Source organism: Mustela nivalis (assembly GCF_964662115.1).
Source record: "Mustela nivalis genome assembly, chromosome: 11".
Lineage (NCBI taxonomy): Eukaryota > Metazoa > Chordata > Mammalia > Carnivora > Mustelidae > Mustela > Mustela nivalis.
Window position 1 is genome coordinate 20,905,526 of NC_139030.1, and position 20,666 is coordinate 20,926,191.

A 20,666-nucleotide genomic window follows, 5' to 3' on the forward strand; every position below is an offset into this window, starting at 1 on the left:
AAAAATTAAATTTCAGAGAAACATATGTAAGAGTAGGAGGATCTCTCTCCTCAGCTTTATAATTTAAAAAGTATACTTGGTAAAAAATTCCAAACAATATAGAAGGCTGTAAAAATAAAAGTCTCTTTCCTTACATCTTACCCCAGTTCTAGTCCCCAGGGGTAACCTTTAATAAGAGTTTCTTTTATAATGTTCAGAAAAATGTTAAGCATTTATAAGCCAATATGTGGTAATTTTAAAATAGGATCATATTATATACACTTGCATCTTGTTTACTTACACAGTGTAGCTCTTTCCCTGTCAACACATAGCTACCTCATTATCAATGTAATATTTTACTTGATAAATATACCCCAACTTATCTGTTCTCTGGTGGCATCCATTAATTATTACAGTTTTTTTTTTTCCCACTTGTTTTTCTATTAGAAATACTGTTATACCGAACATCTTTGGGACAGTATCTTCTTAGCTGTGAAAATACATCAATGGAATATGTTTGTATAACTGAGTCATGGAGTGTTTGCAGTTTGGATTATAAATGAAACTGCCAGAATGCCGCCTCTAACTGCTCTGTGAATATACCCTCCCATTGACAGTGTGTGAGAATGTTGATTTCCCCACATTCTTACCAACACACTTTTTCATCTTTGTCAGTGGTAAATGGAAAAGTGTTTGCATTTTATATGCATTGTATTGATCACAAATATAGTTGAGCATCTTTTAATATTATTGGTCATTTCAGTTTGAGAACTGCCTGTATTTGCCAGTTTTTTTCATCTTTATTAATTTATAAGAATTCCATGTGCATAAAGAAATTTAGCCCTTTGTCTAGAATATGCTATAAGTATTTTCTCCTTGTTTATCTTTTGTGAGTATGTTGACAATAATTTTTTGCCACAGTATTTGTATGATCAGATTAACCATGTTTTTCTCTATGGCTTCTGGGTCCTAAGTCTTGCTTATAAATACCTCTCTTCTAGAGTTAATTTTTAAAAATTCACCCATCTGTCCTAGTTTTCTCATGGTTTCATATATATATACATATATGTATATATATATATAAATATATATATATTTAAATCTAGTATCCTAGGATGGGATCTGGCTCCCTTCCCTGTGGCTAACATCTTCAGGAGCTAACCTCTTGACCACCACCATTTATGGACTACTCTGTCCCCCTAATTTGGTATGCCACCTTTGTCCTGTCCTTTTTGCCCATACGTAGTTATGTGTACAGTCTTGTCTTTTGTTGATCTCTTTTCTGTTTCTGCTACTGCACTATTTTTTTTTTATAACTAGCTCTGTAATGTTTTGTGTGTTTTTTTTTAAGATTTTATTTATTTGACAGACAGTGAGAGAGGGAAAACAAGCAGGGGGAGGGGAGGCAGGCTTCCCACCGAGCAGAGCCTGATGAGAGGCTCAACCCTGGGATCATGACCTGAGCTGAAGGCAAATGTTTAACAAGTGAGCCACACAGGTGCCCCTCTATAATGTTTTAATGTTCTTTTTTTGCCCAGATTGTTCTGGCTCTTCCTACAAGTTTATTTAATGTGGAACTTTCTATCAGTCTGTGTCCCCCTCCTCAAAAAAGTTACATTGATTTTGAGATTTAGAGGTAATTGACAACTTAAAATACTGAGTCTTTCTCTCAGAACCACCCTTACCCCCCTCTGACAAAAACTTTTCCAATCTACTGATGGAGGAAAATGCTTCCTAGCAGTGAAACTTTTTTTTTTTTTTAAGATTTTATTTATTTGAGAGAGAGCATGAGAGAGAAGGTCAGAGTGGGAAGAAGCAGACTCCCTGTGGAGCTGGGAGCCCATGCGGGACTTGATCCCAGTACTCCAGGATCATGACCTGAGCCAAAGGCAGTTGCTTTAACCAACTAAGCCACCCAGGCACCCAGCAGTGAAACATTTGATAGGAATTTTCTACAGATACAACAGGTTCAGGTAAGGAATGCCTGAAAGGAACAAAATTTCAAGCATAATCAGTCATTTACTTTAAGTAAACTCCATGCCACATGTGGGACTCAAACTCATGACCCCATGGTCAGGAGTCATAAGCTCCACTGACTGAGCCAGCTGGGCACCCCATGATCACCCCTAAATCTAGCTGAAAACTACTTTTTATTTTTAAATAACATTTTCCCTGGTATCTAGAAAGAATATATAGACCAAATAAGTTTTTAAGTATTCTACACTGGGATTGTCTTACTATTATTAGCACCTTGAGGGGAATTGATAAAGACCACATCATTTTTCTGTGCTCCCACCAGCATTCTGGATGTGTTTTGTGAATAAACACAGAAAAGGAGCAGGTGTGCTTTCTGTGCCCTGTCTCCAGAATGTGCTTGGTAGAGACATGGTCCTTTATCCTCAAGAGGCTGATAGTAGAGAAATACACACTCCCAGTATAATATGGACAAGCTGTCCATATTATAGTCCCTTCCATTTAGGCAGAAGGGACAGGGAGGAGACATGTTTTGGGGAATATAGAGGAAGCTATGCAGGGGGAAAAGTGCATTATTTGAGCTGAGATGTGAGGCGTTTTCAGAAGAAGGTGCATCCTAGGAAGAAGAATATTTGCAAAGAAAGGAAGAGGGCATAGTCAAGGGCTTACACAAGGTTCAGAATTACCACAAACAGAGAGAAAGAAGAGAAACAGGTTAAGTGAACCATGGTCAGATTACAAGGCCTTTGAAGGCTATACTTGGGTCCTTAGAAGTCATCCTGGGCAGGGGAAAGGAAGGAAGGACATAAAAGTGGCTAAGAAAGAATCATTCAGAGGTCCTCTCTTTTTGGATGTCAGGGTATCTCTGCCCAAGGAATATATAATGTAAGCAGAAAGCATGTGTCTGGTGGAAAAGCTTAGAAACCCGAGAGGGCTTGTGTGACTGCATGAATTCTGTGGAACCTGCCTTCTCAAGGAGAAGCAGCTACAGGATATAGGGCGTAGCTTATAGTACCATTTTTTTCTGAGCAACACAAGGTCTGATACTGGGAGGCAGTTTGAAGGGGGGCAGGAGATGACAATGCAGTCCATATGCACAGTGTCTTATTAAAAGGATTGCTGTGGTTTTTGCTCATATTTCTACCTTTGAAGCTGCTGAACCTTAAAACGACCCGGTTAAGTGGCTCACAGAATCACCAGATGAGGTCCGTACTTGTATCTTTCCACAAGAGCCAGGTGCAGGGTCTTCCAGTACTCTGATGAATTCCTGATACTGGGACAAGATGCATGTATTTCCATCTTAATTAGAGAGTTGTAAGATTCATGTACTCTCTAACAGTGCAGAGGCCTGGTGAAGAAATCCCGCCTGGGCAGAATAGAAGATCCTGAGGACTTCTGTGGGCAGTGAAGGTATACAGGCAAACTAGGCTTGTTTTGCAGAATTGGAGCAAGTGGTAACTTGTAGGTCAGAATGCAGAAATAGTACTCAATTCCTGTTGGCCTGGTTGTGTTTTCCCTTGCTTGGAATGCTTACAGTACTTGTATGACAGAAATGTCACACAACAGACGCCAAGAATTGCAAGAGAAAAGAGTACATACAAAGCTGTCTGGGCTTCTGTCGCTCTTAGTGTTAACCCCAGGAACTGCACTTCCTCCTCTCTCATAGGGCTGATGGTAGGTCCAGCATCTAGGAGAGGAAGACAAAGGACAATTTATGCACTCGTACAGATCTGGTTATCAGATCAATGTTAACTGATGTTAAGCCCAAGCTAGGTCCTTAGAATAGAGTCACACAGGTATCCAGAGCGAGCTCATTGCTTAGGTGACGACAGGATGTAGCCCTTTTACTGAGTTACTGAACCTGTGAATGAAGGAACGTAGTTGTTTTTTTTTTTTTTTTTAAATCTGTCAACAGTTGGAGTAAAGTGGATAATTACTTTTTTTTTTTAAATTTATTTATTTGACAGACAGAGATCAGAAGTAGGCAGAGACACAGGCAGAGAGGAGGCAGAGAGGAGGAAGCAGGCCCCTGCCGAGCAGAGAGCCCGATGTGGGGCTCGATCCCAGGACCCTGAGATCATGACCCGAGCCGAAGGCAGAGGATTAACCCACTGAGCCACCCAGACGCCCCGGATAATTACTTCTTTTCTGTTGTAGTAATTTATGCTTTTTCAGTCATTCAAATATTGGGCCCCTTACATCAGGCCAATCACTGTTTGCAGTCAGTATTGTATGTTAGACCCTCATGTCCACCTGGAGGTGTGTGCCTAGTTTCTTGCCTCAGGTTACACAGTTAGTGGCAGGGCTGGGACAAGAATCTAGACTTGCTCTTCCCAGACCAGGGCCTAGTTTTTAGATGTAACATTAATCCTCGGTTCCTTTGTTTCATCCTAACAATGGCTGGAGCATTCAAAGAAAATACTGGTTGAATGAATGAATGAAAGTAAATATTGGAGGGGCACTGGGTGGCTCAGTGGGTTAAGCCTCTGCCTTTGGCTCAGGTCATGACCCCATGGTCCTGAGATCGAGCCCTGCATCAGGCTCTCTGCTTGGCAGGGAGCCTGCTCCCCCCCCCCCCTGCCCTGTGCCTGCCTGTCTACTTGTGATCTCTGTCTGTTAAATAAATTAAACAATCTTTTAAAAAAAAAAAAAAAGTAAATATTGGAAAGGCAGAGAGGAGGGGAATAAACGAGAATAGACTGAAAATGTCCCTCTCACCCTCTTAGTCCCTCCCAGAGCCATATCTCACCTTCTTCACCTTCTGGCTGGAGACAAGGGTGTGGCCCTGCAGCAGGGTCAGGGAAGCCGTTGCACCGGGCTACAGAGGCAAAGAACTTGGCTGATGCTTTTGGGATTCTTGGGAGAGAAGGGTCCGTGTAGTTCACAAAATGCAGACCAAACCTCTCTGCGAAGCCTGTGGCCCACTCAAAATTGTCCATCACACTCCAAACCGTGTATCCTCGGAGATCCACCTTATCCTGCACAGCTGCCCAAATGCAGAGGCCACAGCATGAGTTTCCTTTGTCTTACAAAAGCCCATTCTACCAGGCCTACAGAAGCCACACCTGCCCACGGCTGTCCCACAGGCCCCGCCTGCAGGTGAAGAGTTGGCTGTGGATGGACTAAGAGCCATCAGCATTTTCCCAGAAAGGCTCATTCCTGAATGGGAGTGCACGGGTAACTACACTAATCCTGCTCAGGCACCTGCCATCCTCTCTGTCTCCACATGTTGGGGAGTGCCTTAAGTGTTCATGCTTTTTCCAAAAGTAAGTGGCCCTTGGAAAAGATTTCCACTGGACTAGGACTTTCTAACCATTTCTTTCCACTGCTACAGCACTCACTTTTTCACTCCGCGTTACTTACAGTCCCTTGTCCTAATCCCATCTTATCCCACTCCATCCTGCTGAGCTGAGGGTCTCAAACTTTCACTTGAGGAACAGAAGACCCTACAGACTGCTCCCACATCTTAACCCTCCTCCTCCCAGCGCCTGCTTTCAGCAGGCCACTGCTGTTCAGGGACATCAGACATCAGGGATGATCTGGCAGAGCTGATGACTGCCAGGAATTCAAGTCTTGCTGTATCAGGCAACTGGGTTCGCTTGCTGAACTTATATCTAAGAAGGAGAAGACTCAAGAGTGCAGCCTCAAAGAAAAGCTTAAGCCTAACAGGAGGGAGAAGCTGCCTCTTTCTCATGATGGGGTCTCGTGGTTGCAGTATTCCCCCAACTGGAGACGTTAGCAGGTGTTTCCAGTGGTAAAAGGTGCACAGGGAGGAGGGGATAGGCCTGTCCTACCTTTGAGAGCTTCGTTGATGTAACTGCGGAGGTAGTAGATTCTTAGGGTGTCATTGAGGTCCGTTTCTCCCCGTTGGGACACTCCATTCTCTGTTACATAAATTGGGGGGTTGTTGTACTCCTCCTTTAACCAGTTCAGTATCCTCCTGAAGCCAAAAGGTGTCATCTTCAGCCAAAAGGAGCCAGAGTCAGGCCAAGAGCGATCTGTGATGGAGGCCACTCCCCTACAGGTTCAAACACAAGAGATAGGTCTCAATGTGTAAATCCCAAGAGGCCCTTTGCATAAACACAAAGCAGGGTTTATACTAGGAAAAGCATTAGGTTTAGTCTAGACTTAACAGTCATAGCTAACTGCAGATGAGTCAGGTTGCCTCACATTCTTCTCTTTTCATTAGTTCTTACTGCTTGTTGCTGGCCTAGCTGTGAGAGGCCACCTGAGCTGTTTGCACCTCTACAGATGACTGGTTTCACTCATGGACTATACCCTCCAAAGGGTTGAAAGGCTCTGGGATTCCCTGATCACAGTGTCCAGTAGGATTTGAGTGCTGTGTTGGGAGAGAATGGGCTTCCCTGCATAAAGGACATCTAGTCAGCACCACAGGTGTGGTGTGGCCGCAGGCACCCATGGTTGGGACCCCCATTTGTGTGAGTACAGGGAACACATAGGCTGAGACCTGCTTTAAGTGCCCAAGGCCCTGCCTCTGTCCAATGATGGACCTGGAGAGGGCAATATCTTATGCCAAAGTAGCAACTGCTGGGGAAAGCACAGAAACTTGAATGTCTCCAGAATCACACTTGTTGTTGTTAATTTTGCTTAACCTACAGTGCAATATTGGTTTCCACAATAGAATTCAGTGATTCATCACTTGAACACCCAGTGCTCATCGCCACAAGTACCCTCCGTAATCACTCACGCAGCCCACCTCCCACCCATGTACCTCTACCACCCTTCAGTTCTCTTTCGTTAAGAGTCTCCTATGGTTTGTTTCCCTCTCTCCTTTCCTTTTCTCCCCTTCCCATGTGTTCATCTTTTTTCCTTCTTAAATTTCTCATATGAATGGGATCATGTGTTATTTGTCTTTCTCGGCAGTCATACATTTCAAATAAGGACCAATTATTTAGATCTTAACGTCCAAATCCTTCAGAAAAAAAAAAAAGTCTTATCAGTAACAATTTTTTGTGCTCAGCTGAACTGGATCCAGAACATTTGTAAAGTGTGAACACAGGTCACAAGGAGACAGTGCCAGGAATCATGAGGCAGCAAGAGTCCCAGGAGTGCTCAGGCAGGGACCAGCAGGGAGGTGTTTTCTCAGCCCCGTCAGAGTCCCAACTCTGGGGGTTGCAGAATGCAGTGGATGGGTAGGTGTTTGTTTTAAAAGAACCTAGACAGTTTCACAGCTGATGTGGAAATGTACTTGTTACAAAAGGAGCAAGACCGTATATATATATACATATAATCTCGGTTTGGGGTAATATATTTTTATGTATAAATTCATAACCCACTGAGCCACCCAGTTGCCCCTGAATATATATATCTTATATATACTATACTATATATATCTTATATAGTTTATATAAGATATATATATCTATACCATATAAACTATACTATATATCTTACATAGTTTATACTATATATCTTATATAGTTTATATAATGTATGTATTTACATGTTCTATTTATGAGGAGAAGGAGAGGTAGCTTACCCTTTACACATATGCATAAACTTCTGGAATGACACCCACAAGAATTTCCTATTCTTGCTTTCTGATGTTTCCACCATGACTGCATTTGTGTAATGCAGAAATAATAGTTTATAGTTTCACCTTTACCCCAAAGCCGGGGGAAGACCCAACCTTACTGTTTGACTGAAATACATCTGATAATTGAAACCAATTCGACCAAAGAAGAAAAACAAGGGAAGAAAAATATTTAAAGTCTTGAACATGTTTCACAAAACTCCAAGCATGTCTGTCTCAACAGGAAGCACGTTGGAAATGCTAGCTGGTGTTATTAGTAGACTGACAGAGGTTTGATTAGGTGTCTCAGGAGGGGACTCATCATCAAATTCCAGGATGTATGGTGTCAGGAGGCAGCTTTCTAGGCTGTGCAGTAAGAGCTGGGCAAAGGGGCTCCTTGCTGTCTTCCCCAGAGACTGCTCCAGATTCCCTGTGGGCCGACTTACCTGTCTGCATCAAAGGAAGAGATCCAGGAGGCATAGTCCAGGTTGTAGGCCAGGATGGTGGTGTAGTGATTAAACCCAAAAAAGTCATAGGTACCACTGATCCTCTTCTTCTCACTCTCCGTGAACTCTGGGAGCCTGGGTGGAAGGAGCCATGACAAGTGTGGGGCTTGAGCATCATGCTTCGGGGAGAGAATGTCCTGGGGCAGGATTTGGGAGCTCTCTAACTACCCTGCCTGGGCACCTGGCACTTTCATCTTGACTGAAATTTTTGCTGCCAGTAACCTAGTGGATCAAAACCTTCCCCCACTGGGGTTTCTGAAATGTTGGAAGAAAACTAAAGCCTAAACCCCTCATGCCCCTCACTCTCCCACCCAGGAGCTAGCAGTAGCTCCTTAGGGCTTGTGACATCAAGGCTGAGGCCCTGTGCCTGGCCTCCAGGCTCTCTGCCCTGTGGCCTTGCCACTGCCCCCTGCCTCCTGCCCCAGCCACTGAGCCAATCCCCCCCAGCTCTCAATTGCAGGTGTCCCACTCATTCCCACCAGGCCAGCGCTAACACACTTCCCACAGTTGGAATGCCCTCTGCTCTCCCACACACTATTCATGGTTAAGACCCAGCTTAACTGGTGTCCCGCCTTGTCCATGAAGTCTCCTTGTTCTGCCCACCCTCATCTCATTGTTCTGAGTTTTCTTTATATGGAGAAATTCGGGCAGAGAACTGTAGTGGTGAGCTTACTCTCTTCCCAGCTGGCATGTCGGCAGCTTGAGGACCCAGACTTGGAAGCCTCTCCTTATACACGCCTTACTGACTTGGCCCTGATCTGGGGACACGGTAGGTGCTCAGCAGAGTTGTGTCAGTGCCAGCATGCTTAGTGGAGACCAGAGTTAGCACATCAGACCCCGAGGCACAGCCCACTCCACAGGACTTACCCCAACTGGGACAGGAGTGCATTGTAAGGATGGGGACTGGATTATTGAGACTGCACAGCTGGGCTACATAAGGGAAGACTGGCCAGCTATGTTAAGAACTCATACCTCTGAATTCCTTTTACCTTCCCTGCTCATGGTCCCATGGTCTCATGGTCCCATGAGTCCCCTTGGAGCTTGTGGGTGTTTTCCCATAAGACCAGGTCACTCCCCTTCTGCACAAAACACCTCTAATCCTAGCCAGATGATTCTCAGACTCAGCGTGTGGGCCCTGGAGTCCGCTTGGTTTCAAATCCCAGCTCTACTTAAGTAGTTGGATAATCTTGCCATAATCTTTTTTTTTTTTTTTAAGATTTTATTTATTTGACAGAGATCACAAGTAGGCAGAGAGGTAGGTGCAGACAGAGAGAGAGGAGGAAGCAGGCTCCCCATTGAGCAGAGAGCCCGATGTGGGGCTCCATCCCAGGACCCTGAGATCATGACCTGAGTGGAAGGCAGAGGCTTTAACCCACTGAGCCACCCAAGTGCCCAGTCTTGCCGTAATCTTTGTGCCTCCTTAAATATGACTCAAGAGTGCCAATAGAAGATGTATAAATGCTAGGTGTCCCTGTTGCTATTACTCCCTTAACAGGAAGAGGAGTGGGCTCGAACTAGGACTACTTTGGTGCAACCATCGCCCCCTACTGGCCAAGTGACAGAACGCACATGCTGGCAGTCACCCACTGCTACCCACATTCACTTGTAAGGTGGTGATACGTAAGTAGGATGAGCTGGAGAGTTTGTCCTTGCATGAAGTAGTGGGTTGCTAAGAAGTGGGTGCCTTTGAGACAAATTTCCTGTCTGTTCTACCTTTTGTTAAACACATAGCAAGGCTCTGCCCTGGGCTGAGAGCTTCACATGCACAATCATGTTCAGTCTTCCCAGCAACCTAAGACCGGCCTCTCTGACCCAACGGCCACACACTCACCACTGAGCTGTCCACCAGAAGCCACAGTTTGGTATCACAGACCAGACTTTCTCCTGACCTTTTCCTGGCTGAGTGTTTAGATACCAGGACCTACCGAGACTTGCTGAGGCCTGCGGCCAAGCTTCTGTCACGGATCCGTGTCTTCATCACCTCGTTGTAATCGCCATTCTTGAAAATAGGATGAGCGAACCAGCCTCCCATAAACTGCAGGTGGGGTGGGGGTGAGAGCCTGGGCATTACCGGGGGGTCACACTAGGAGACAGCTGCTCTCCTGCTCATAAGTCACGGACCCCAGAACCCTCCCCTTCCTCTGAACCACCGCCCCACCCTGGGCTTAAACTCACATCCCCTCTGCAGCTATTTGCATGTTGCAGAGATTGTCAACCACTGCACCCCAAAAGGAGATGAACTGCATTGAGCACTGCCTCAGGACTCAGCAGACTGTCCTTGGCAGGGTCTCGCAGAAGACCAGAAGAGACTAGAAGCCTCCAGGCTGTGGATTTCCTCTCACCGCAGTGCAAGCCCCTTCCCCATCATCTGCCTAAGGATCAACTAGAACTCTATGAGGAGGGCGGAGCTGCAAGGCTTTCCTGGCTGCTCAAGGCCAAAAGTTCCCTGTGGAATTTTCCAGCCCATTTTCTGGAATGGGGTCCAGACCACCTTACCCTTAGGGTGGATATGTGGCACCCAAATGCTATGATGCTGGGGTCCTGAGAGGCTTCTTCAGTCTCTCCTCATCGCTGCCCCCCCCACCTGTTGGCTAATGCCTAAAATGTGGGGGAGGGCAGCCCTCCATTCTCAGGTGGCTTTGGAATACACATACCCTGGTGAAAGAGGCAACAGTGTTCCTTTCCGTGGAAGCTGATTTTAGGGTACGTGTATATCGTCCTGGGCCTCAGTATCACAGGTCAGCAAGTGGCTCAGTCTGATGAAGTTAAAGCCTAACCTTTTCCTGAGGGTTTGGGGGTTTTGATTTCAGGATAATTATTGCTCTAATTTACCAGTTCTGTGAGTCTAAAAGGAGAGATGCATTATTTTTGCCCCAAGGGCTTTTCCCCACCTGGCTAACAAATGGGAAAATTAAGCTCTTTTTTGCATTCATTAATTTGATTGCTGTTACCAAATTCTCTTGTGAGAAGTCTGGCAAGCAAAGACCCATGTTCTCCCCTCGAATACTGCTGCCTTTGAGCTCCTCCACAGAGCCAAAAGTGGCGGCTGGTGTGGAGAAGAGACACTTGCCTTTTCTGATGCTAAGACATGGGAAAGGGTGCTTTCTAACCCCATCAGGGACACGAGCAAGAGCCACGGAAAGGCTGTGCCCTGAAAAAGACCATTCTTTTCTCTCCTCACATCAGGGGCTCACACTGAAGGAAGGATGGGCTAGTTTGTTGGCGTCTGCTTACTAGTGATTCTACTTTATTATTTTTTTAAAGATTTATTTATTTAGAGTGTGAGCAGGGGGAGGGACATAAAGAGAGGGGAAGAATCTTAAGCAGACTCTGTGCTGAGCACAGAACCCCATACAGGGCTCCATCTCACCACCCTGAGGTCATGACTTGAACCAGAATCAAGAACCTGACACTTAACCAACTGAGCCAGCCAGGCACCCTGTGACTACTTTCTAGGAGCACAGTTCCATGACCTTATTTCCTTATGCATGTGCATGTCCTTATGTTAAACTCACAGAAGTGGAAAATTACGGGCACTAATGAGCTTCACAGAATCCAAAGGCCCCAACCCAAGAAATTCTTAGGCCAAATAAATAAAAATAGATGGTGACACCTACAGGTGAAGTGTGACATTGCAGCCCAGCTCTATCAGCTACTATAGTCAAACCAGAAATTGAAGAGATGGAATTTCTGTTAGTTACTTTCAGACGGTGTTGCATGCAGTAAGGACTACAGGTACAAATCATTTTTAAGACTTAAAAACTCAACCTCAAAGAACTCTGATCACAGCAAACCTATGATATAGATAGGTCGTCTCCACTTCATAGATGAGAAAACTAAGGTACGAGAAATGTTTAGGTGATTTTTCCAAAGCTCACAAAATCGGGTAATAGCAAAACGGGGTCTTAAACCTAAATCTTTGTTTTGCCATGTAATTCCATTTCCATTCACTCAAGAATGGAGGGAAAGTCATGCAAGAGTATTAACAATGCCCAGAGGGAAAACAGACCTGAACGTATCTCCTGGCTGCCTCCACATCCTCCTGGTTGGAGGGATCTCTGGGCTCAGCCCAGTCGCTGCTGATGGTGATGGAAATCACGCCACCTTGACTGGCACGGTACGTGCTGTTGTACAGATGCCAGGCCTCAGCATGAGCCTTTATTAGGTTGTGGCCAACAATGTAGGGGGCAGTGCCAGGCCTGAAGGAGATACCTGGAAACACACACACAGATGTCAATGAAGAGTGAACATGACCAAGAATATCACTCTCTCCCTACAGATGGTTTCTATGTTGGGGAGAAAGTTGTAGATTTTGGTGTTAGGAAGAAGCAAATTCAAGTCCTAGCTGTGTAACTTTGGTTTCTAGCTGGCTGTGTAACTTTGGATAATTCAGTCTGTCAGCTTCCTCCTTGGCCAAGTGAGCAATACGAAAGTTCTTGCGAGAAGGAAATGAGAGCACGTATGTGAAAACCTGAGCAGCACTGTGTCTGGTAAGAAGATACTTGGTAAAGTTATCAGGCCAGGTACCCAGCAGAGTATGTGCCTTGGGAGCTAACATCCTAGCACTGTCTGGGGACCCACAGTGGAAGTGAGGGTTGGAGAATTCAGCTGATGGAAGCAGATTCCTTGAGAGAAATGTCATGAGAAAGGCCAACTCTCACATGTTGCAGGAAGTTGAAGGAATGGTAAACCAAAACACCAAGGACCAACAAGATAAATGTGGTAACGATTTGTGGCTCTTTCCAGCTTTTTTTTTTTTTTTTAAAATATGTTATTTATTTATTTATTTGACGGAGATCACAAGTAGGCAGAGAGGCAGGCAGGGAGAGAAAGGAGGAAACAGGCTCTCTGAGGAGAGAGGGCTAGTGTCTTGCTCATGTCCCTGGCTCGATCCCAGGAGCCAGGGATCATGACCTGAGCCAAAGCAGAGGCCTTAACCCACCGAGCCACCCAGGCACCCCTCTTCCAGCTTTTACAAGTGATCCCAAGGAGTCACCTGAACACAAATTCACTCTCTCGGGCTCAAAATTTGAGAACGGGTTAATTGGATGGTTCTAATGGGACAAAGACAAGTCCACAATCCCTTATTCAAAATCCTTAGGATTATGTGGTCCAGACGTACAAGGGTTTTGTGTCTTAGAGAAGTACCACCTGGCAGATAGTATGTTTACACAGCACCCCAACCCAACCACACCCAGGCGAGCTCTCCGTAATTAACATATCTGTAGCAGAAATGCCCACACTAAGTGAGATCATGTCCATGAGCAGTCCCCCCATTGGTTCAAGTCAGGATGAGCTCAGGTCAGCCAAATTGATTCTGGGAAACTTGGGTTTTGCAACTGCAGAAAATACACTGTGGACCTGTATAGTCCGACAGCTCATCCTTTCCTACAACCATTAGTTCCTGTCCCTGATCTCAGGAAGCTTTCCATTTGAGGCAGGGCAAAGAAAAAGCACAAAGAAATGGAGCCATTTGGAGGTACTGACACATAAAATCCGTATTTCACCAAAAGTGGCGTCAGAAGGGGAAATCTGCTGCATGTCAGGCAGCCTTGAACAAGAGGCAGGGACTCTGAGGCAGTGCTACCAAGCTTTCTTGGCCTTCTCTTCCAGGGCCACCTGGATTTCAAGTCTTGGTGGGGCTCAAAATGCCATGCTCCAAAGAGCTGGCGAGTTGAGACTGGGACCCTCACCTGGAGCTGATGTCCCGTAGCCATAGCCCTGGTTAGCGATGACAAAAGGCTCATTCAGGGTGATCCAAAACTTCACCTTGTCCCCAAGCCTCTGGAAGAGCACATCTGCATACTCTTTAAACCGCTGCACAATGGTCTCATTCTCCCAGCCCCCAACATCCTGGAGTGCCTGGGGCAGATCCCAATGGTAAATGGTCACCTGTGGAGAAAGCAAGGCCAGCAGCTCCATCCATCTGCTTTCAAGGGAAATCACTGCTGCTGCACACATGAGCACAAAGGAGGAGACCAAGCAGTTCAAAGGTTCTTTGGTGGGAGGGGGAGGGCAGCAGTGCTGAAGTGAGTCAACATCCCAGTCGGAGAAGACCCGGTTTGAGTGCCGACTCTGCCACCTACCAGCTGTGTGACCCTAGCCTGGGCACGAAGACCTGCACATCACGTACCAGTATGAGGGAAGAAGTCCAGAGAGCACTTTATTAGCCAGGGGTGGGGGGGAGATTGTAACCCTGGAGGCGACAGTCTGGCTGCAGTATGTAATCTCAGCAGAGGAAATGCAGAGGGGTCCTTAGGCTCACAAAATTTTGGTGAGAGCCAAGTAAGCTCACAAGTGAGCTTCTGTATCGTTATTCATAATAACTCCCAGCTGAAAAACATGTGCCCTTTTGCCCCAGTAACTCTGCTCCTAGAACCAAAACCTACAGATCAATTTATAACAAGGCAAAATTAGGAATGTCTGTGACGACTCACTGCACTAGAGGTTAAAATGGCAAAAGACTGGAATCACAGGGCGGTTTCCTGTTGCTAAACAGGAAAGTAATTCTAGAGGTAAGATACAAACAGAACTGCATGTAACTTTAAAAAAGAATCAGTGAGGAAACTAGATATGGATACGGAGATATGGGTCAGAAATACTGTTAAATAAAAGCAAGTACCAAGCTGCATGTATGTGACCAGTATGAAAAAAGGCGGGAAAGGAACAAACATGCACACATGTATACATCTTCTAGGTAATCATTGCAAAAGAAGGACATGAGAACCTAGCAAACTGGACTGTCTTCTTTAAGCAGGGGAACTGGATGGCTGGGAGTCAGAGATCAAAGGAAAATCTTCACTGTGGACTCTTCTACGTTTAAAATTCTGCACCTTGTGAATTTTTGACAGTTCAAAAACTGAATCTGAAAACAGCATTTTGTTCACGGAATAAAGAGCCCCCAGCCCAGCTGGCTCCCACACAGGGACTTGACCAGAACCTGGCTGGGGCCCGACCTCACCTGGGGCTTGATGTTGGCAGCCAGCAGTGCGTCAATGAGCCGCTTGTAGTAGTTGAGGCCCGCTTCATTGATGAACTTGGTGGTTCCATCCGGGAGGATTCGAGACCAGGCGATAGAGAAGCGATAGTGGGATACCCCCAGGTTCTGCAGGGCGACCACGTCCTCCGCAATCTTGTGGTAACTGTCACAGGCCACATCACCGGTGTCGTCATTCCCAACCCTCAGTGGTGTGTGAGAAAACGTGTCCCAAATACTGAGTCCTTTGCCATCTGCTCTCCACGCACCTTCAATCTCAAGGTGACAAAGACATGTTCTAGTTAAGTTCTGTAGTCGAGCCCCCACAAGTTCCTTTCTGTCAATGAGGGTGTCACAAGTCAGAGTCACCTCCTCTGAGAAAATTCTCTGGCCACCCTCTGATTTCTGAGCTTCTACAGCCTTCTGTACTCGCTGTCTGTCCATGCCAGCACTGCCACACTGCATCACACAGTTGCGGGCGTGCAGATGGACTTCCCTTGGCATGGGGTCTTTTGGACTTGGTGTCCCAGCACTTAACAGGGCAGTGTCTGGTGTATGGCATGGGCTCACTACAAGTCTGAATGAACAATGCCCCATGCTTCCAACCCCAGCCATGGTCAAACAAATACCACTGATGCCAGCTGTGGAGACAGAATTAATTTCTTTCTTTCTTCCTTTCTCTTCCTTCCTTTCCTTCCTTCCTCTTTCTTTTTTTCTTTCCTTCCTTCAAGATTTTATTTGTCAGAGAGAGAGAAAGCACAAGCAAGGGGAGTGGCAGGCAGAGCAGAGGGAGAAGCAGGCTCCCACTGAGTTGGGAGCCCGATGCAGGACTCGATCCCAGGACCCTGGGATCATGACCTGAGTCGAAGGCAGCCGCTTAACCCACTGAGCCACCCAGGCGCCCCTAGAGGCAGAATTCCTAATTAGGACCTGTGTTGTGGCTCCTGTGCCTCCTTTCTCTCCTACCTACCTATCTTATAGGGAAATTGACCATAAGCCACTAGACAAATGCCCACTTACAGACTTAGGTAATGGAACAGGTACAAGTTCTATAATTTACATGAGTGCTGTGAAGTGTGTAAACCTGGTGATTCACAGACCTGTACCCCTGGGGATAAAAATATATGTTTATAAAAAATAAAAAATTAAAAAGAAAATACTGATTTATTTTGGAGACAGAGCAAACATGCATGAGCCGGGTTGGGAGGCAGGAGCAGAGAGAGAGAGAAAAAGAGAGAATCCCAAACAGACTCCCTGCCAAGTGAGGAGCCCAACATGGGGCTCAATCCCACAACCCTGAGATCATGACCAGAGCTGAAATCAGGGGTTGGATGCTTAACCGAGTCAGCCAGGAGCCCCTACTTGACTTTAAAGCACTACAGCACAGATGATGTGATGTTATATGACTGGAGGCCGCTAAGGTAGTGCTGGTATCCCAGCCAAGAGCACACGCCCAGGGGTGGCCTGCACAGCCCCCAGAAGAGCGGCGGGCCCAGGGCCAGTAGGCACACTCCAGTTCAGGAGATGGCCTTGGTGGCTGGGAGATTAGTTAATGCAGGGAAATGGAGAAAATAAGTGACAGCGTTGACGCTCTTAGGAGCTAGATTTTTCATCACTAGAGAAAGAGATACAAATATGGGTGATGGAAAGGCCAGCATTTAGCCTGTGGAGTTGGACTGGAATCGGAGGGATCAGTATGAACTCACTATTTTTCAGTCTACTTAGAGAGATGGGGTGGGTGTAGAAATACATACAAGTGCGTGTGTGTGTGCTCGCGTGTGCGCGCACATGTTCACACTTGTATTTCCTGGCTCTGTCTGCTGCAAGGGCTGAAGCATGCTGACCCCTGAATGGCAGTGAGCACACCCAGCACCTAGACCTCGGGTTCTAAATGCCCACATCCAGTCTAAGAGGCTGGGGCTCATTTGGGAAAGGGATGGTTACAGGACGGGGGCAGAAAAGGCCCAAGATGAGCCAGGAGCATCTTGTACCACGAAGAACTAACGAAGTGCTCAAGGAATGAGCATGTAGAAAGGACACAGGATCTGGCTAAAAGGCACTCCCCATAGTAAAATGTGGGAAAATGTGAGCATTAAAATACATAATACTTAAAAAAATGCATAGTACTAGCAAAACTATAACTCATTGAATAAAACAGGACTTCATGAGGCCATGCTGCTGATGCATATTTATAGAGCATAAATAATTAGGGGAAAAGTCAAAGCTTGACCCTTCTGTTGGATGCCACTTCATAAATATAAGCGGAATGATAAAATGAGAAAATAACTGTTGGCTCTCACTGAATAATCATTCAGTGAGATTTGAATAATAATTCAGGCAAAAATTATTAACAGTTGCTAGAGTAGTGGGTAAAATTTGATGAGGAACAGGTTACTTACAAGGTCTCCAAGTAGCTCCCCACAAAATACTTACTATTTATAACTACAGAATACTTAATAATTTTATAGTAGAGAAACCAGGCAAACACCTTCTCATTCAAGTGATAGAATCAGTTTCATATACATATATCTGTGTTTATGTATACACATGCACAGAAAATAAGGCAAATGGTAAAATTTTAAACAGTTGAGTAATATGGGGAAAAGGTTTATAGGAGTCCTCTACTATTTTTGCAACTTTTCTCTGTTCAAAAAGATTTCCAAATAAAAGGTTTTAAAAAGAACACATGTGTAATCAGGGGTAGGGGGATGCTGGTGCAGGCAGTTGAGAGTGTTTGACTCTTGGTTTCCGCTCAGGTCCTCATCTCTGGGTTGTGAGATCAAGCCCAGTGTTGGACTCCGTGCTCAGTGCAAAGCCTATTTAAGACTGTCTCTCCCTCCCTCTGCTCTTCCCCCCGTAAGTGCTCTCTCTCGCTTGCTCTCTCAAATAAATCTTTAAGGTAAAAAAAAAAAAAATGTACAACCAGGTGATATCTAGCCAGATAGCTATAGCCCGCACTCTAAGCACTTCTCATCAATTTTTTAAAAATTTATTTTCAGCATAACAGTATTCATTGTTTTTGCACCACACCCAGTGCTCCATGCAATCCGTGCCCTCTATAATACCCACCACCTGGTACCCTGACCTCCACCCCCCGCCGCTTCAAACCCCTCAGATTGTTTTTCAGAGTCTATAGTCTCTCATGGTTCACCTCCCCTTCCAATTTCCCCCAACTCCCTTCTCCTAACACCCCTTGTCCTCCATGCTATTTGTTATGCTCCACAAATAAGTGAAACCATATGATAATTGACTCTCTCTGCTTGACTTATTTCACTCAGCATAATCTCTTCCAGTCCCGTCCATGTTGCTACAAAAGTTGGGTATTCATCCTTTCTGATGGAGGCATAATACTCCGTAGTATATATGGACCATATCTTCCTTATCCATTCATCCATTGAAGGGCATCTTGGTTCCTTCCACAGTTTGGCGACCGTGGCTATTGCTGCTATAAACATTGGGGTACAGATGGCCCTTCTTTTCACATCTGTATCTTTGGGGTAAATACCCAGGAGTGCAATGGCAGGGTCATAGGGAAGCTCTATTTTTAATTTCTTGAGGAGTCTCCACACTGTTCTCCAAAGAGGCTGCACCAACTTGCATTCCCACCAACAGTGGAAGAGGGTTCCCCTTTCTCCACATCCTCTCCAACATATGTTGTTTCCTGTCTTGCTAATTTTGGCCATTCTAACTGGTGTATGATGATATCTCAATGTGGTTTTTTTTTTTTTTAAAGATTTTATTTATTTATTTATTTGCCAGAGACAGAGGGAGAGAGAGCGAGCGAGCACAGGCAGACAACAGAGGCAGGCAGAGGCAGAGGGAGAAGCAGGCTCCCTGCCGAGCAAGGAGCCCGATGTGGGACTCGATCCCAGGATCCTGGGATCATGACCTGAGCCGAAGGCAGCTGCTTAACCAACTGAGCCACCCAGGCGTCCCTCAATGTGGTTTTAATTTGAATCTCCCTCTTCCCATCAATTTTTATATGTGACACTTTGCTAATTAGACGATTTAAGGTCACAAATGGAGAGAATTGTGCCTGCTGACCACCTGATGAATAGAAAAGGGGGCTTGCAGATGCTGATTTAATCATTCAAGATGTGGGCTGGCTAAAAGCTTTTTAAGACACTCCTATTCCTTGTACAGACCGGGCTTAAGAATCCTGTAGCATCTGTACCCTGTGCCCTAGAATCAATTCCTAACCCTTCCTGTGTCCAGCTGTAAACCTGTGGGGTAGTGGTTTTCTTCCAGGGGCTATTTTTCCTCTGAAGAGACATTTAGCAACCTCCAGAAACATATTTAGTTGTTACAAGTTGGGGAGGAATGTCCTACAGTCTAGTGGCTACAGACCAGGGAGGCTTCTAAACACCCAATAGGGTAGAGGAAAGCCCCACAACATGGAATCATCCATGCCAGTGTCCATCAGGCTGAACTGGGGAAACCTTGGACAGCGGGTTCTGTTGGCCTGAAGTGAGAGTAACAGAATATGAAATCTTGATAGATCTTCCAATGATTCTTTCATGCAAGGTGTTGGCCAGAGCCCTGAAGAGGACCAAGAACTGGGGTTGCCTCCACCCCACGGAACAGGCTCCATGAACAGTTTCTGTGTTTGTACATTTACTTAATCATGTCTCAACACGGCAGAATTTGGTCTGAGACTCCACTGTAAACTAGCAGGGCGGTCATCTGGGGTACCTAACCCTCACCTCCCTCAAAAACATTTTCAGCCGCTCTATCTAGAACACAGCCAAGGGCTAAGCACACCCAGGGTCACATCAGCTCACCACGCTGATCCTGAGCAGGTCCCACAGGGAACACACAGAACCCCCCCAACTCCTGCCTCAAAGACAATCAACGGAGGCAGAAGATATAAAGCAGGGACTCCCCACTAACTGCCTGGGCAAGTCACTCTTTGCTTTTTATCTTTCATTTTTCTGGGGGAAAAGTAAACCCTTATGTTTTCTGTATTGGTGAGCTTCATTTGGCACGAATAAGCTGACACTGGGATGTCGTCAGGACATCAGAACAGGCCCAGGCCCCTGTGACAGCCACTCTGAGTCAACTGCCTGCTTGGAAGAGACTGGGTGATAAGAGACACATTCTAGCAGAGAAGCTTCCTGTTTGCATGTCTCTGCCTAAGTGTTGGTGCTTAACTTCACCTGCTCCATTTTGCCTCTGAACACCCATCTCAGCACAGCCCTAGAAGCCACGCTGGTCTGCCTGAATTCGGGAATGTGAAGAAGCCGGGCTGCCCAGGGAAAGGACCTCTGTGACTCCCCACATGGCACCTAGTACTTCCCTCCCACAGGTCTATGAGAACCCTGTGCTCTTACCTGACCCGTCCTGCCCTTGGCACTGAGCCCACAGCCTGGCACTTAGGAGGTATGCAACAGATGTTGCTGAATGATCCCGGGCTTCTCACCTGATAAGCAGCAGAAGCCGCACTCCAGATGAAGCCCTCAGGAAAATGTCCATAGAGAAACTCGTCTTCCTTGGGCAGCGGCATGCCATTGTTGGTAATGACCTCTGTGTAGTACCTGGCTGAGGCTCTTGCTGTGCGAGGCCTGTTTGTGTGGTTGAAATCAACATGGTACAGTCCAAACTTGACTGTGTAGCCATTCAGCCATTCAAAGTTGTCCATCAGAGACCATGCAGAATAGCCTCTAAGGTCTACACCATCGAGTCTGTAGGCTGGGAACAT

General features: G+C 45.9%; 1 protein-coding gene across 2 annotated transcripts in view; it reads right to left on the minus strand.

Moving 5' to 3' along the window:
- Positions 1 to 1,069: 1,069 nt before the first annotated feature.
- Positions 1,070 to 20,666, minus strand: part of LCT (lactase) — a gene marked incomplete at its 5' end in the record, with an annotated part of 54,189 nt that continues 34,592 nt past the window's right edge. For both annotated transcript variants that reach the window (XM_082689279.1, XM_082689280.1), the window contains 9 exons: positions 1,070 to 3,640; positions 4,703 to 4,939; positions 5,748 to 5,971; positions 7,933 to 8,067; positions 9,918 to 10,027; positions 12,002 to 12,204; positions 13,686 to 13,884; positions 14,954 to 15,244; positions 20,388 to 20,656. In XM_082689279.1, the coding sequence (XP_082545405.1) occupies positions 3,420 to 3,640; positions 4,703 to 4,939; positions 5,748 to 5,971; positions 7,933 to 8,067; positions 9,918 to 10,027; positions 12,002 to 12,204; positions 13,686 to 13,884; positions 14,954 to 15,244; positions 20,388 to 20,656 (1,889 nt within the window). In that variant the 3' untranslated portion in view covers positions 1,070 to 3,419. The remainder of the gene's footprint in view (positions 3,641 to 4,702; positions 4,940 to 5,747; positions 5,972 to 7,932; positions 8,068 to 9,917; positions 10,028 to 12,001; positions 12,205 to 13,685; positions 13,885 to 14,953; positions 15,245 to 20,387; positions 20,657 to 20,666) is intronic.